Genomic DNA, 17,507 nt, shown 5'->3' with positions numbered 1-17,507 from the left:
AAAAAACTGCAATTTTGAGTCTTAAATTAAAACTAAGCTTCAACAAAGCAAGAATTTATTCCATATTGATCACAAATGTAACTATACAATATAGCTTTACAGATGTTACATATATTGCACATCAAAAGTGTACTAACAATTCAGGAATAAAACCAGGCAGATTTACCTCATCAGTCCTTCCTTACCTTCAACAGGGGTTCCTTGTTTGTGTGCCTTTCCCAGGCGTACCGAGCATTCTCCTGGAACTTAAATGGCCCATTAAAAGTGTTTGTGAAGGCGGACATGTTGAACACACACACTGCACTCCCAAGAAGGGCATTGCTACAAAATAACAATAATAGTAAATCTAGATGTCACAAACATTGTGAGTTGCATTGAAAATTTTCAAATGCAGTTTTATATCTGCCGACTTACTCTGCTGTGGTGAACACACAGTTTTATATCTGCCGACTTACTCTGCTGTGGTGAATAGTTTTATATCTGCTGACTTACTCTGCTGTGGTGAACAGTTTTATATCTGCCGACTTACTCTGCTGTGGTGAACACGCAGTTTTATATCTGTCAACTTACTCTGCTGTGGTGAACACAGTTTTATATCTGCTGACTTACTCTGCTGTGGTGAACAGTTTTATATCTGCTGACTTACTCTGCTGTGCTGAACAGTTTTATATCTGCTGACTTACTCTGCTGTGGTGAACACACAGTTTTATATCTGCCGACTTACTCTGCTGTGGTGAATAGTTTTATATCTGCTGACTTACTCTGCTGTGGTGAACAGTTTTATATCTGCTGACTTACTCTGCTGTGGTGAATAGTTTTATATCTGCTGACTTACTCTGCTGTGGTGAACAGTTTTATATCTGCTGACTTACTCTGCTGTGCTGAACAGTTTTATATCTGCTGACTTACTCTGCTGTGGTGAACACACAGTTTTATATCTGCTGACTTACTCTGCTGTGTTGAACACACAGTTTTATATCTGCTGACTTACTCTGCTGTGTTGAACACACAGTTTTATATCTGCCGACTTACTCTGCTGTGGTGAACACAGTTTTATATCTGCTGACTTACTCTGCTGTGGTGAACACAATTTTATATCTGCCGACTTACTCTGCTGTGGTGAACACGCAGTTTTATATCTGTCAACTTACTCTGCTGTGGTGAACACAGTTTTATATCTGCTGACTTACTCTGCTGTGGTGAACACAGTTTTATATCTGCTGACTTACTCTGCTGTGGTGAACACAGTTTTATATCTGCTGACTTACTCTGCTGTGGTGAACACAGTTTTATATCTGCTGACTTACTCTGCTGTGGTGAACACGCAGTTTTATATCTGTCAACTTACTCTGCTGTGGTGAACACAGTTTTATATCTGCTGACTTACTCTGCTGTGGTGAACACAGTTTTATATCTGCTGACTTACTCTGCTGTGGTGAACACGCCATACAACAGTGTCTCGTTGTCGTTCTCTAACAGGTACGTGCTCTGTAGTTCATCGAAGTAGAAGGGGTATTCACCAGGAATAGAACAATTCAGTCGAGCCTTGAGGTAGGTAGTCCAGTTATCCTTAAACAACATCTCTCCTCCCTTGTCAGACTGTGATGAAAACAGATACAACTACATATACCATTGTGATGGCAAGCCTCACAAAAGGGACCCGATTGGTGGCATTATTTGCAAAGTTCAAGGTCCATAGCTAGTTCGAACAAGAGTACTGCAATCGGTACATAATGCGCCCGTGAAACGCTTACATAGGGTGTTTTTCTTGTGCTATAATTTGTATAACTTTGCTTCAGGTAGTATCAGCCATCATGAGGCTGTGACAAACTTTCGTACAACAAAGGGTCTTAGCTTAAAAATCGAGATTTCCTCAAAATGGACCAAGTTCAACAACCTGTGATTTTTTCAAAAATGGAAGAAAATCAAAATCCTTCCCCAGATGCACATCTTCAATACCCATACAAACACTCCACAAAATCAGATGGTCCTCACTTGAAAACTGTGGGAGGAGTTGGGCAGACAAATTATGTACCCTCCATAGAATATTAATTTCCAAATAGACTAAGTTCAACAACCTGTAATTTTCTCAAAAATGGAAGAAAATCAAAATCCATCCCAAATGCACATCTTCAATACCCATACAAACACTCCACAAAATAAGAAGGCTCTCACTTGAAAACTGTGGGAGGAGTAGGGCGGACAAATTATGTACCCTCTATATAATAATTATTTCCAAATAAAGGAGCAAAACTCCCGGAAAAAAGGTCAAAATGGATCAAAATTGCAGTATGATCTAGAGTGACCCACAAAGAAGCTACACAGCAAGTTTCAGCATGATATGTGAAAGGGAAATGAAATTATAAAGAAAAAACTCCGAATGGACGGACAGATGGACGTACAGACATCGCTGTACCATAATACGTCCCGTCTAAAGACAGGCGTATAAAAAAGGTCAACACTCAAAAGTGATCGGTAACCCCCTGATATAAGTTCATGTGTATATTTTTAATTCAATAGCTGCCGGGATAGAAGAAAAAAACCTGTTAAATATATGAAATTTGTGAGGTTCAAGGTTTATAATTTTTTTCACAAAAAGGTAAGCAAAGCCTACACTCAAACTTGATTTGTAACCCATTGATATATAATTAAAGTTCATGAATAAATTTTTAACAGCTGCAAGGATAGCCAAAAAAGTAAAGAAAATAGTAAAATCCCTGAAATGAAATAAGTTAAAGGCCCATAACTCTTTTAAACATCGTATAAGCAGAATTTTTAGCAAGGATTTAATTTAGCCATAATTAACAAGAATGATGAGGTCGCTAAGATTGAATATCACTAACAATTTATTCCATATCAGAGGTAGTAGCTACCTTTTCTGGAGTTATAAAGTCGCTAAAATTAGCTCTTGATAAATATAAATACCCATTTTTATGGGAAAATTGCAAAATTTGTGTCTCGCTCAAAATTCCACTTAAACGGTATAGACCAAGAAAGTCCAAACTCAAACTTGATCTGTAAGCTCATGTGTAAATTTTCAATTCATAGCTGCAGAGAAGTCTGTAAAACAGAAACACCAATGCATGCACATGATGATCAACTACCATGATGGTATAAGATATGAAAGGTTTTTGTTGAAAACTGTGTAAGGTATCGAGTCACAAAGACAGTGATGACAAACGGGCAGATGCCCATAATCTATAGGTGTCTTGCTTTAATAACATCTACTTTTCTGTAGAACATGAAAGCTGTATGTTGAAAACTTTTCAAGATATTGTGACACAATGAAAGTGTCTGCTGTAACTTTGTGATCACGAAATCTAACTGAATCTTTATTGTCAACTACCTTTGTGGGCCTAGGTTGGAAACTTTTCAACTTATCATATCACAATGAAAGCACAGTAAAAATATAGAGGGCCTGTTGTGACCTTGAATTTTGACCTTATGACCCCAAAATTTATAGGTGTCTTCCTTTCGTGGTCAACTACAATTGTATAAGACGTGAAATCTTTATGTTGAATTTCATGAAGTTGTGTCACAATGAAGGTGATTATTAACAGACAGGCAGGACAAACAGCAAGGATTGATGTGACTTCTATAGAGCTTCTACACTCAGAACCCTAGTTTATTTGCAAAATCAATAGGGGGATGCCAATTAAACAATTTGAGAAAATTCTTATCTCAATGAAGTCAAGAGTTTTTTTTCTAAATTATTTTTTATTTCTTTGTGTTTCATGACATATCATTTGTTTGACACATCAGACAATAAACTGTGTTCACAAAACATAAATGAGAGTATAAACATAGCATACAAGATAGACAATTAACATCTGGTATTTGATTTGTTAATACAATCTCAGATTTGGACATTAGTTACCTACCTTACATACTCTAGCAACTCTTGGATAAATTCTCTGTGAAAAAAAAAACAAACCAACACTTAATGATATAGACACTGATCATGTATTCCTTACTGATTCTCTTTAAAAAAGATTGAACATTGAAACAAAAATCTTACTTTGCCACAGTTGATATATTCAGTGGCCACTTCTCGGAAGAAGAAGTAAATAAAATCATCTATTTCATATGCTGATACAAAATCTGGTTCTGAAATGAAAATAATCGAGTTAGAGTTAGCTTTCTTTGAACCATTATCACACGATGTCCACTCCAGCAGACAAATGATATAATAATGATTGATTTGACAATTTACAAAATTAATGATGAAATGCGGCAAGTGCAACTATAATCAAGATCTTGATGCAATCACAATTAGGTTTAACCTTATCATGATAAAGTTTCATTTTCTACTTTTATCCACTTGCACTCTACTCTCAATACAAGTTCTTCACTATCTACTTGTCTTAATACCATTGAGCCACTTTGAGTTTTGTTGCGTTCTGAGTTTCTCCTTGTCGTGTGTGTATATCCTATAGATAACAGGATTTCTCTCCGCACTGTCCACGGATGTGGCGCTGATGTAATCCCTTTGGTTCGTGATGATCCCGGTCGAGTTGTGATGGGGACTGAAGGGACAGAACCCATATGCATTGAGAATTTTCTCCTTAACCTCGGCCAGATTGTCAGCCTAGAAAAACCAATGAAAATCTAGCTCTATACACCCACCAGTACATGTATAGTTATGTCATTCAACTTTTTACAATTTTCCCGTCATGAAACTTAATAGAACTTTTCATAGTCCTTTTATCTTTCAGGCTTTGCTGAATATCATTACTGCTATTTAAGTACAGAAGAAACCCACAGCAACATAAAGCTAGAAGATTTAATTCTGAAAACATAAAACTTTTACAAGAATTTGTTAAAACCCACAATGCAGCCTTTAAGGTGGGAGAACTGCATTATTGATGAATAAACATGCATTGCTTTTGCTACATCACTCAATAAAAATGGCTGTATACAAATTAACAAATCACTGTAAACAGCAGGATAAATTTTTTTTTTATGTTGGGAACATCACCTGCCCTGAGACTTGAGTTGTCACGGCGATACTTACAGCCCTCCAGGTGCACCATGGATTGAAAGCGTTGGTACCACACACTAAGATATCATCCTGATGTACCAGTAGTATCTTGATGAAATTGTAACAATCACTCTGAAAATGTCAGATGAAAACAAGTTAAAGTTTGTATGAAAATAAATATGTATTGCATAAACTCTGCATACATCAATTCTTATTCAGTAAACACTTGCATGGGCCAAATCTGATCGGATAACATTTTTTCTTGAAATGCCAGCACCGAAATAATTAAATATTCTCAATGTACTTCTAAAACTTTAGGTTCAATTAAATCTTGCATAATGAACATTTGCAATCCAATATTCTACGTAATGCTGTTACTTGTACTGCAGATGGAGCCAGAACTAAATTCAATCACACATCAGGGGCTAACTAGTATCTTGTTACTGTCAATTAAAATCTAGATTTACTTCTAAATACATTGCACCAGTAATGCACGAAGCTGAACTGCATGCTACACAACTTTCATTTCAGTCCTTCCCATGTCTTAGTTCCGTTCCTTATTGGTTCAGACAAGCAGAGAGGATGTGTAACATTTATAGAACTATAATACTATCTCACTGAGAAATTAGTTCAGATACCAGCTTCCTCTGAGGCCAGTACTACACAGGAAATATTGCAGATCAAATCTGTGAGAAAAACATGTTTTTTTTCTACATTTCATATAACGCTTGTTCTATATATAGTATGCTGGAGTTGAAACCAGGACCAAAAATGAATTAATGTAAGAACTGATTGATCACTTGACAACCCCTCAGTCAACTAGGTTACAACTTCCTGAACACTTTGTAAACAATTCTAAAATGCACCTAAGAGTTCTCAAGATACCTTCATTAACATTATTTTCAAACGAAAGGATTATATAATTTTGATTTTGCAATATCTGTATTGTTGCTTGGTACCGTGGGCAGCAATATAAGATCTGGTTTCCTTTTCAAGTACTCAATTACATACTCTCTCTTCAGCGTGCATGTCATATCCAATTTCAAATACTGTAACATGAACTAAAATCTATTGCAGAACATTGTTGTAATTATGCAGAAAATCCTCTTTTTCATTGCAATTTCTCCCCACCCTTGTAACAATTTAATTTAACTCTTCCCCCACTTCAGTAGCAATTCAACTGTTGATCCACAGCATGTTGTAAAGATGCTTTAACTTCAAAGACATGTGTTCACTAGAAAGATGCTTTAGAAGAAAAAAAATGTGTATTAAGTTCTAATTTCATGGCATTTCACTCTCTTCTGTTGCAGTAGGCACCAAATTAACCAGGACTCATAGGCTACCCTGCTCACCTGAGTTAACTCTTGCAAAAGTAAGATCTTATAAACTTGGGGTCCCTCTTTTTGAGGATGAACTAAACAAGGTCCATAGTTTTAACAAATTGAAAATAGATGTTGTAAAAAATTGCTTTTAATTGCTATTCCTGAAAAGAATTTCTACACCTACAGGAGAACTCTCTAGTTTGACCCACTTTACAACAAATTGTTGCTCTGCTGTTTCCAAAAGATCGTTTAAAAAATTCTTTCTTTCATATTCTTAACCCTATGACACTTTCTACCATCATCAAAATCCTGGATCCTCCCATTGTCTTACCTCCAGTTGTCCCCTCTGAACACAGCTCTTCATGTCTGACGATTTCCATTCCAGGTTCTCCTTTAAGTTCAGATCATTCAAAGAAAACCGCCAAAGCCGTTCCCTGTAAATAGCCAGAGAACTATTAGCTGAGGCAATTTTTCACATTTGCATATATATATATATATATATATATATATATATATATGGTCAATAAAAGTTTAGACCTGTTATAAAAGTGGTAAAATGTTTGGTAAAATTAGTCTGTTACAGATGGATAATAAAGTTGCTATAGACAGATAATAATGTTTGTGTCTGTTATAGAAGGATAATGAATAGTACTGTTATAGATGGAGAATATGAATGGCACTGTTATAGATGGAGAATAGTGTTTGTGTCTGTCGTTGATATGATTTGTATCCAGTAGGAAAGGATCCATTCTGACGCGTACCTCGCTCCGACTAACAGCTGGTTTCTGGCAGTGTCAATAGTGGCCTGTACAGAGCCCGTGATGTCTGGGTGGGTGTAGATTTGGAATGTTGTATTATCTGTGACTAGTTCTGAAATAAAGAGAAACCTTCTATACATATGCACGTGTAATGGGTAACTTTGCTCTTATATAGTCATCAATTTATAGAAGAATTTCATACGTCAAATTTTCATCCTACATTCATCAGATTTAAGAGAGTTAAAGAGGCCTCTTCAATACCATTAGAATAAAAGCAAATGCTACTTACATTTTATTACTCAAATCTGATGTCTAGAGATTAAATACAGACAGAAAATGACACTACAAATTTGCCAGATGACTGCCATTTATTGAACACAAATACCAGTTTCAATTTAAAGTCACTGCCCTCGTGATAACGGAATACAACATCCCTGATATCCTTAAATTGCCTAATTTTTATCAAAAATTTATCATATGATACCAGCATGAAAACCGAGGTTTTCAAAATCTCTTTTGCTATTTTTATCCACTTTTACATCGTTGATATAATAGTTAACAAATAAAACACAGAAAACAGAATCTAAGGCAGGACAGGAAGTCAAGCTTAATCTATCAATGACCTGTCTATGATATTTCCGTTTTACTTCCATTATTGTTGTTTTAAATTTGATCTCCCTTAATATTTCAACTTCTGTTAAGAAAAAAAACAACCCAGTGATTTGCTACAAAATTATGCAGTATAGGAGAAAAACATAAGATTAAAATGATACAAGCAAACTGGATACAGATTATAGTGTTATGCTCTACAGAATGACCTTGGGGTCAAGGTCATAACAATCACAGTAAAAGAAATTAGCTTGCATGTGAAGTTTACACTTCCAGACAGACTTATCAGGAGCTTGTTTTGGTTGCAACATCACCAAAAAGTCAGGTAGCGATTGATCCAGTAACATGAACACGGTTCTGACAACATGCCGGATAACCAAGAGTAAGGCAATTGGTGTTTTACTAAACAGCTAGCTCCTCTGATCCTCATCTAAAACTTTCTAATATTAGCTGGGACAGTCTGGTGCACCTACTACACCGATACACAAAGTAATTCACCTGACAGTGTTGACATTAACTTGCACTAGTCTGCAAGATTACCCCTAATGTAGTGTGATGTAGGTTTCCCACTGCTCCAGATAGATTATCTCTTGACTTTTCAGCTAAGTTCTGCTCAATGTTAACTCAATTCATCTTTGATAAACCTTATTTATTTACATTAAATGATAAAGATTCCCTCTCATAATGTTTTTTCTACACTGTAACTGAATGCATGTGCGAGTTTTCTTAAAACTGTTGTGAACTTCTATACAATTATATTAAGCTATTCTTTTAAATTCCTATCTGTTTGTCTATCACTCAAAAGGTTTGTAAAACTGTGTGTAAATGTTTCTAATAGTATACATTCAAAGGCATTCCCTGGAATGTGGTACCACTATCAAAGTGTTCAAAGAAAATGGCCCTCAAAACATCTTTTATCTGATTGGCAAACCATTTTTAGACATTTAAGGTTCCTTAATTCAGTAACTGCATCTAAGCAATTGTTATCCATATAATATCTCCAACACTTGCACTGATCAATGAAAAAAATCTTGAAAATCAAGTCTGAGACATAATAAAAGCATTCTCTCTTCTCATAATCAGAGGAAAATCAAGCAATGAATGTTGTTGAAATACCCATAATCATCGAAACCCCAATGATGCGTCCCGATGTATAACAGCGAGCACCTAACCTCTTTGCATCCCTCTTTCATGTATTGATAGCCCTCCCAAATTTAAAGCTATGTTTCGTTTTGCTCAGATAAAAACACAGGTGTGCTTCAACAGTTGGTGTTACAAGAAGTACACTCAAACCTAGCCTAACAGACACCTGTATACAGATTATCTACTCCCAAAATACAACAACTATTTCTTCCATTCCTTATGCTGCATGTAGTATCAATTTTTTTTTTTCATTATGAGCAAAGGCTGGTGTTTCATCACAATAATCTTCACTCGTTTGCACAATATAAAAAGCATGTTAGAAAAAAGATCTTCTATTAATGACAAATTTACCAGGTAAGAGAAAACAAATTAAAAACAAAATGATGCTATTTGGATTGAGAAAAGAATGATACAGAATGTGCATGGAAATAAAACATAAGCTCTGCTTGAAAGATATATTCCAGATCATTAGATGTTTGGCATGCTCAAAAACATTATCTTGAGGCATACAATTTCTTTACTGGTTCTTCAATCAACAAAACAAGTAAATAAAAATGTTCTGCAGTGAGCATTATAGTGACCGATAAACCACAGAGAGCAGAAACCTAGTACAATGTTGCGGATCATTCTCCAGCATTCATCAGCCAGACATCAACATCTTCATATCTGAATGGTTTATGGTTGACTTTCTGATTTTCAACATGTTGTAATCTATGCATTATATGTCATAAGATACAATTTTAATTTCATTGCAAAAACAAAACCCCATTTACAACTGGGATCAGTAAACATTTTTAAATCACAAACATCTGTTTAATTTGAACTATATTTCAAAAGCCAAGAAATTCCCATCAGAACTTCCTAAAAGTGCAAGTTACCCAATTACATAATTGCTCAAGATGTCTTATCATATTTTTCTGTATTTTTGCACTTGATATCAATTCATCAGACAAATTATACAAACAAGGACACAACTTCATGAAAATAAACCTCAGAAATATCATGTCCAGATATTTATCATTAAATGTCACAAAACAATAAATTTTATTTTCTCTCAGTCTGTCATCAGCTCATCCAACTCCCTATTATAGTGCTGATGTCCATGTCAGACTGACCAGAGCCCTGGCTGTTACTATCAGCCCCTCTGTGTCAAGACTGACCAGAATCCTGGCTGTTACTGCCAGCCTCTCCATCTTTTCACATTACAAGACGTGACAATTCTGACAGTCTCTGTTGATATGTATTGGCAGTGCTTTGATTTGAACATATTTTATTGTATAAATATACAAAGGGATTAGTTACAAGTTCTAGCAGCTTAGAAAACCTCTCCCGTGCAGTGCTGTGATTGTCTTATCCTAGACTTCATCTTTAAGCTACATGCAACTCATGTATGATTTGTTAAATGGTTTGCATGCTATATTTCAACATAGATTACACAATTCATACTGCTTATATAAACTTAAAAACTTTTGTAAGACTTAACTTTTTTCAAATACAGTTGAGTATAAAACACTAATTCTAACAGTTTCTCAAAGGAAGATTTCTAATTGGATGACACATTGTTGGACAAAATTTGTTAAGAGGGTATAAAATGGTTTGGGTTAGTTCACACTTATGAACAATAAAATACTAGATACCCTAAACCCTTTCATATTCTCCAAGTATCACATATTGGTTTGTTTTTCAAACCCAATTATCTTGAACAATCCAAATTTTGAATTGCTGAAAATGCAATTACCCATGCATGCAGGTTATTTGCTGAAGAAAAACTATTGCTGAGGATCATCAGTGCTGAAGACAACTTATTACTCAAGACTACCTATCACTGAAGACTAATGCTGAAGACAACCAATCACTGAAGACAATCAATCACTGAAGACAACCAATCACTGCAGACAACCTATAACTGAAGACAACCTGTTGCTGAAGACAACCTATTGCTGAAGACAATCAACCATGAAGACAACCAATCACTGAAGACAACCTATAACTGAAGACAACCTATAACTGAAGACAACCAATCACTGAAGACAACCAATCACTGAAGACAACCAATCACTGAAGACAACCAATCATGAAGACAACCGATCACTGAAGACAACCAACCATGAAGACAAATCACTGAGGACTACCTTTTGCTGAAGATCACCAATCACAGAAGACAACCAATCACTGAATACTATCTATCACTGAAAACAACCAATCACTGAAGACAACCAATCACAGATGACAACCAATCACTGAAGATAACCTATCACTGAAGACAACCAATCACAGATGACAACCAATCACTGAAGACAACCAATCACAGAAGACTACCAATCACTGAAGACAACCAATCACTGAAGACAACCAATCACAGAAGACTACCAATCATTGAAGACAACCAATCACTGAAGACTTCCAATCACAGAAGACTACCTATCACTGAAGACTACCTTAATTGCTGAAGACAACCAATCACTGAAGACAACATATCACTGCCCCAAGACAAACCTGTATAATATAATGAAAAATATCCATGTAGGATGTTTTACTCAAAAATCTTACCATATCCTTCAACAAAAATTTCAATTATATTCAAAACATAAACCAAGCAATATTCATTGAAATCAAATGATGTTTGTCAATCTTGAGTTACTCTTTTGTGGGGCTCATTGCAAAACAATTTTTTCACATTAAAACATATTCACAAAAAATCACATATAAACAGGTAGAATGTTGTAAACATATCATTTACCAATCTCAAAAATTCTAATTTAACATTCTTATCATATACACTTACAGATAATGAAATTAAGTACAATATAAGCATACACAAATGAAACACTGAAAACTTCTGCCAGTATGCATTGTTTAATTGAATGGTGCATATCATTGTTGAAAATCATTAAAATCATTTTTCTATAAGGCATTATAATTTAAGATTAAGTGCATTTAATGCTGTTTATAAAGCCTCTTGACTCCAACAAAAAAATTCTTAATACCCATATGACATTTGCTGTATAGAGAATGCTGTTTAGGATAAATAAAAACTTCAAACTTTTTTAATCTACTGAGCAAGGCTTTGAATGGTAAAATGTGACCCATGAAAATTTTAATCTTTTAGAATTACAATTAAACACATTATAGAATTGTCAACTTTAGTGGTTTTAGCAAATCTTGCAAAAAATGTGTCAAACTAACTGCCAAAATGTTTTTATAGCAAAAGATCAATGAATATAATTTGATTTACAAAGTTTGTTGCCACTATTTTAAATCACTAAAATTAACATTTATGAGAGCAGCTAGTTTTCATACAAACTGAAAATTAAACTAATAGAAAAAGTAAAAATATTATTGAATGAATCAATTGACCATATATCATATATACATAAAAATCATCCTGAATGCTGTGCAAATAATTGCTCAGCTGTCCATTAATGAATATTCATGAACACCATACCCTCACCCCTGCATCCCCTTTCCAAGATATTTACAACACATCATATATCATCATGAGAAATAAATTTCAAGGGTTCCATCAATCTTTGCTTGAAATCATGTCCAGGTATTGTTTACAATCAATGATGACTTAAAGGCCTGGGTTTTCAACACAAAAACGATCATCAGGACTCCCAAGACATGGGGCTTTGGACAGACAAATAGCCTGCCACTGGGGTTTAACATAGTACTTACAAGGGATCTTTTGACCATGATTGTGAATTTCACAGACCTATTTATCTCTGAGTCCATGTTTAATATCACTCTGATGGGCAGTGAACTCAAGTGCCCTCTTACATATCAATGTCCAAACTTTCTGACTGCCTGGATTGGAGCACTTAAAAAATTTACAAATTATTAAAATGAATGGATCTGAACATTCTGCACCATCGTTTTTCTTTCATATGATAATTAAATTATGAAAGGGAGCATTTGAGTGTTATGTGATCCCAGGTACAAATATAATCTATTCTGATCTCCATACTCCACACATAATGACATTTGATGTTTGGAAGGCATATCTTCCATCAACACAATTAGCCACTGGTACATCTTCCCCTTCTCTTGAGCTAAAGTAATCAGCTCTGCATTCCAAGTTGGCTCATTATCAGTTTTAACCTTATTATTTTTTGCTTCCTATATATCTGATAAATCAAAGTTCATTCAGTTAAGAACTCAGCAAGCGAGCAACTTTATGACAACAGCAAAGTGGCCATGACTTCTTCAATATCTCAAGTACCACAACATCCCAAACATTTCACCCATTTCCAATTTCTTCTTGGAATATACATGTATACCCTGAAAAATCTCTCTATTCTCTAAAGACATGTTAAAAAAGAATTTTACTACTGTATTCTGTGGGTTGTTTTTTCTTTTTTAAAAGAAGATATTTTCTTTCTTGATCTAATCAACAGATAAAACATGAGTGATTCTTTAGCAGGAGTTCCACCAATCTTTCATCACACTATATTTTTCATAATCTGAGACGTGTGCCACCAGTCTGTGTATTGATCAACATAGAAACCCCATCAATGATATCAATCTTTACTCGCCTCATGAAGACCTTTCAGGTGAAGAAAAACATGTCTTACCCTCTGAAGATAGAAGACATTCACAAGAATTTTATTGAGCAACTGGACAATATCATGATATATATGCTTTGCAAGATCTTCTGATGCCAAAGACTTAGTGACCTGTCTATCAAAAAAGATGACCTTGCTTTCTTTCAGGTGTCCACTTTCTTGTGCAGTGTCCTGTCAAACCCAGAGACCAAATAAACATAAATTTCACATCTACTTCACATCTCTATTCCATCTGCTCTGTCAGGGCAGGTAATTGATGATAAAGATACCAGAACATGGCTCCTTCTGTCTTACTTTAATATTTCAGTCACATGACATGTACTGCTGACATATGTCAAAAAAAATCACCCACAAAAAAAGTATACACACGGGAATGCAGTATTTTAATGGGTCAGTAGATGCGACCTTTAATTCGGGACATATTAGAATTATCATGTACAAGCTGACAAGCAGATGTGTCTGATGCATTGAAAGTTAATTAACCATGCAAGTTGGACATGCAATCTGGTGCGTACAAAGACATCTATCTATGACATTTAAGGCCTCCTATAGGTGTGTGGATGGGATGTTATGAGATAACAGTGAAAGTAATATACATCATAGTTACACCTGCTGACAGATATGTGTTCCAAATTTCATTTCATTTTCCTTAATTTTTATTCCCCCTTCTAAGTACTACTATGTGAATTAACCATGGGGAACAATAGCCCACACCTTCCTCTTCATCTCTCCACCTGTCTGAATTAACCAGGGGGGACAATAACCCACACCTTCCTCTTCATCTCTCCACCTGTCTGGTCTGTCATTCCGAATTTGTTTCCTTCATTCTCTTTCCAGGTATTTCATACTTGTATAAACAGTATGGAACCCTTAAGTGAAGCACTTAGATAAGGTCAGCATTCCTCGTGGCTGACCTATGGTTACACTAGTTATAGCCCTTTACATAATTAAATTAACATTCACCATTCATTACTATATGCCTCTCCCCATCTTGCTTAGAACAATAGGTTCCTCTTCATCTGTTGGTCTGTCTGTCATTTTGAAATTTGTTTTTCTTAATCATGCTTTGATATATTTCAAAACATAATATAACATACAATGTGAAATAACTTATAACAAACCAAGGTACTTAGACATTTGCTGTGCTGACTCCCTTCATGTTTGATTTACAAACTGTTAAGGAAGTTGTGGCTTCTGTATCATCTTTTAAGTCAATCATTTTCACAATGGGAGATAATGATGTGGAATTACTAGTGCATGGGTTCTTGATATATTGATTGACTCAATTTTACAACAGTTATGGCTCCTTTAATGAAAAAACAAACCCTTGGTCTCTTTGTGCATTGTTCTACCGTGATGATACTGTAGATTCCTTACTTTACGTGAGTACTTATTGCGAAATGACTCACTGACGTCGATTCACGAGAAAATAACTTTGCAAGTGCTCAGTTGATCAAGTGTTTTTGCATGCATTTTACCAATATAAAAATAAATGCGAGAAATATTTTTTCACGAGTGATGTTTTTCGTGAAATTATGCGATAATAAATTCAGGAATTTACAGTATTTATATTGCTTATAAAATTAGGCTCCAATACATTCTGATTTCTCGATGCATTAGTTATTACTCTATGTCCATATTTACAGTAGATTATCTCAAATCACAATGTATTTAGATAAATGTAATTTCTAAAATATAAGATAGTTATATATTTTGCAATTTAGATTAGGTCACAAAATCTGTTCTAAAAATTAATCCCTGTACAATATACGTCTATCAAAAAATCTTTCTGGCCCACAATCATTCTGTATACGGTGATTGTGTTATGCAATCAAAATTCCCTTTTAAGATGACTAAATTTAATACAATTCAACACTACCTATAATCTTCTTGATGTGGTTCTATTTATTCATTTAGTAACTTTTAAATCCTTATAGAAATTCTTCAAAAGCCTTTATTTTCAATTCAAAATGTGGAATTGCATAATGTACATTTCAAACACTTAAAACTATAAACCTGCCTAGTGGTGACTACAATATACATTGTATAAAAAATTGTCTTGTCACACTAAATGTGATGCATAAATTCTTATATAAGTTCAAGTATTGCATGTCTTTAACATAGTCATCAAATTGAGAACTAAATGGCATATAGACGCAGCACACACTTTAGGGGCACTTTAACTGCAAGTGACAAATTTTGATGCATGGATTGAAAAAACAACTGCATATTTCAAAGTATTAGAAAGACACGTATATTCTTGTGACATATCAAAGAGATAATTGTATGCTCTCTTTACCTTATTCATAATTATACACACATTCATTCACTTAATAAGATGAACATTTAGACTTGACCTGCATCAGTCTACATCTCCATGAATTATAACTTTCTTTTTGCTAGCCTGTGTTTTTTATTAAAATATCTGCATCAGTAACACAATGAGGGGTCTAGAATTTGGGTTATCCATTTTTATAGTGCCATAGATTATCTTTTAAATGTAGGTGCAATTCTACCCTTTAATAGTTCAACAAGCTGGAATGTTTTACCATTAACAGGTCCTGAAGGATTCCTTCAAAGACTAAAGCTGTGTTATAATGGGAGTAGTACAGGTAGTTTATACTGTATCACCTGTTCAAAAGAAAGGTTAGTCCTAAAGATTTACACAGAGCCATCTTACATTACTTTGTAATTTAGGATTCTAAACATATAGCTTAAGGTAAATTTGAAGAAAAGAAAAACTGCAAAGAAAATCTGTATGAAAAAGGTCAATATTTATCATAAAGCTACTTGACAATGATGTCAGTTTTCAAATGCAGGCACTTGCATTCACACATTCAGGTTAAATGTGTTTGGCCATCTACAGAAAGATTAGCGACACTTCAAAAGGATCCTGCCCTCGTTTCAGTGTCTATTTCTGCGATTACGACAAAGTTTAAATCAGTTGGGCACACCTGTAGCCTCCCATTAAGACTCTAAGTAATTCAAACTTGATAATTTAATACAAGATGATCCAAAACCCTTCAAGTTTTCAACAAGAAAACATGTCATTTAAGTTCATCTCAAATGTCTTCTGTATCAGCCAACAACTACCCCCATACAGAATAGTAAAGACGTCAATTTAAATGTGTAACATTTTGTACATACAAAGCCTCTGCTTCTTTTCATCTCTTGAATGAAAACCTTCTTTCAGACCAGCTTTGAAGAAAATTTATGAACAAAGTCATTAAATAAAAATTTGCCATCCGTCAATAAATCAAACCAGAAAAATCATGAACTTCCAAAATAAAGCATTGAAGATTATTTCTATTTTAGTGATTTGGATGGCATGTATAGCACGTATTACAAAATGTTATGACGAACTCCACAAATAACTTTAATAGTCTTTCTTTACTGCATCAATTATGGCATTATATCTTAATAATGATTGGTAATCAAGCAATTAGGAACCACAACAGTTAATTCATAAAAATCTCTGGATGCAGAAATTAGGCATCTGTGAGATGTACTCCCCAGATTATAGTTATTTAATTTTGTAAAGAAAACTTTGTGCATCAAAGAGGTGTGGTATAGATTTACAGCATGCTATTTTTAAATCATTGATTAGATTAGCCATGAAAATTAATGTATTGAATAATAAAAAATCATATACAAATGTGTGCAATTATTGTTGTACTGAGTGCAATTAGATATTCAATATGAATTTTTTTTTTAAAAAAAAAGAAAAGAAAAAGAAAAGTACCAGAAACGGTACAAATATAATTACACCTGTCACAAGCTGATGTAGGGTGTGTTTCTGAAGCCAATGAGTTGTAGAACTTTACTGAAGCTGGGTTACTAGTACCAGTATCAGCCATCATCAAGCTGCATTGACAACCTTTTTTGCATCATATAAATAAAAGGTTCTAGCTTAAAAACTGTGACAAGAGGTAAATAGACAGATTAAGTGCTCTGTGTGTAAAAAATATTTCCCCAAAATTTACCAAGTTCAACATAACCTGTAATTTTTTTAAACATAAAAAAGACAAGATGTGTTTGTGAAACACAAATGCCCCCGATAATGGCCAATTCCGAAGATGGCCAAGGTCACAAGGGCAAATATCTTGGTACCAGTAGAAAGATCTTGTCA

The 17,507-nt window shown here is 34.5% G+C and overlaps 1 protein-coding gene across 7 annotated transcripts in view; it reads right to left on the bottom strand.

Moving 5' to 3' along the window:
* LOC125683811 (semaphorin-5A-like) overlaps positions 1-17,507 on the bottom strand; it is a 67,583-nt gene that overhangs the window by 15,743 nt on the left and 34,333 nt on the right. For 6 of the 7 annotated variants that reach the window (XM_056140732.1, XM_056140733.1, XM_056140734.1 and 3 more), the window contains 8 exons: positions 7,065-7,173; positions 6,635-6,737; positions 5,015-5,113; positions 4,372-4,588; positions 4,019-4,107; positions 3,882-3,914; positions 1,427-1,599; positions 186-321 (listed from right to left, as the gene is read on the bottom strand). In XM_056140732.1, the coding sequence (XP_055996707.1) occupies positions 186-321; positions 1,427-1,599; positions 3,882-3,914; positions 4,019-4,107; positions 4,372-4,588; positions 5,015-5,113; positions 6,635-6,737; positions 7,065-7,173 (959 nt within the window). Of the gene's footprint in view, positions 1-185; positions 322-1,426; positions 1,600-3,881; positions 3,915-4,018; positions 4,108-4,371; positions 4,589-5,014; positions 5,114-5,448; positions 5,493-6,634; positions 6,738-7,064; positions 7,174-17,507 lie in introns of those variants that run through there. The other variant, XM_056140737.1, reaches the window with a different exon arrangement.

This window comes from Ostrea edulis, chromosome 6 (assembly GCF_947568905.1).
Source record: "Ostrea edulis chromosome 6, xbOstEdul1.1, whole genome shotgun sequence".
In the NCBI taxonomy this organism is placed as follows: domain Eukaryota; kingdom Metazoa; phylum Mollusca; class Bivalvia; order Ostreida; family Ostreidae; genus Ostrea; species Ostrea edulis.
This window is presented reverse-complemented; position numbering and strand designations above follow the sequence as displayed.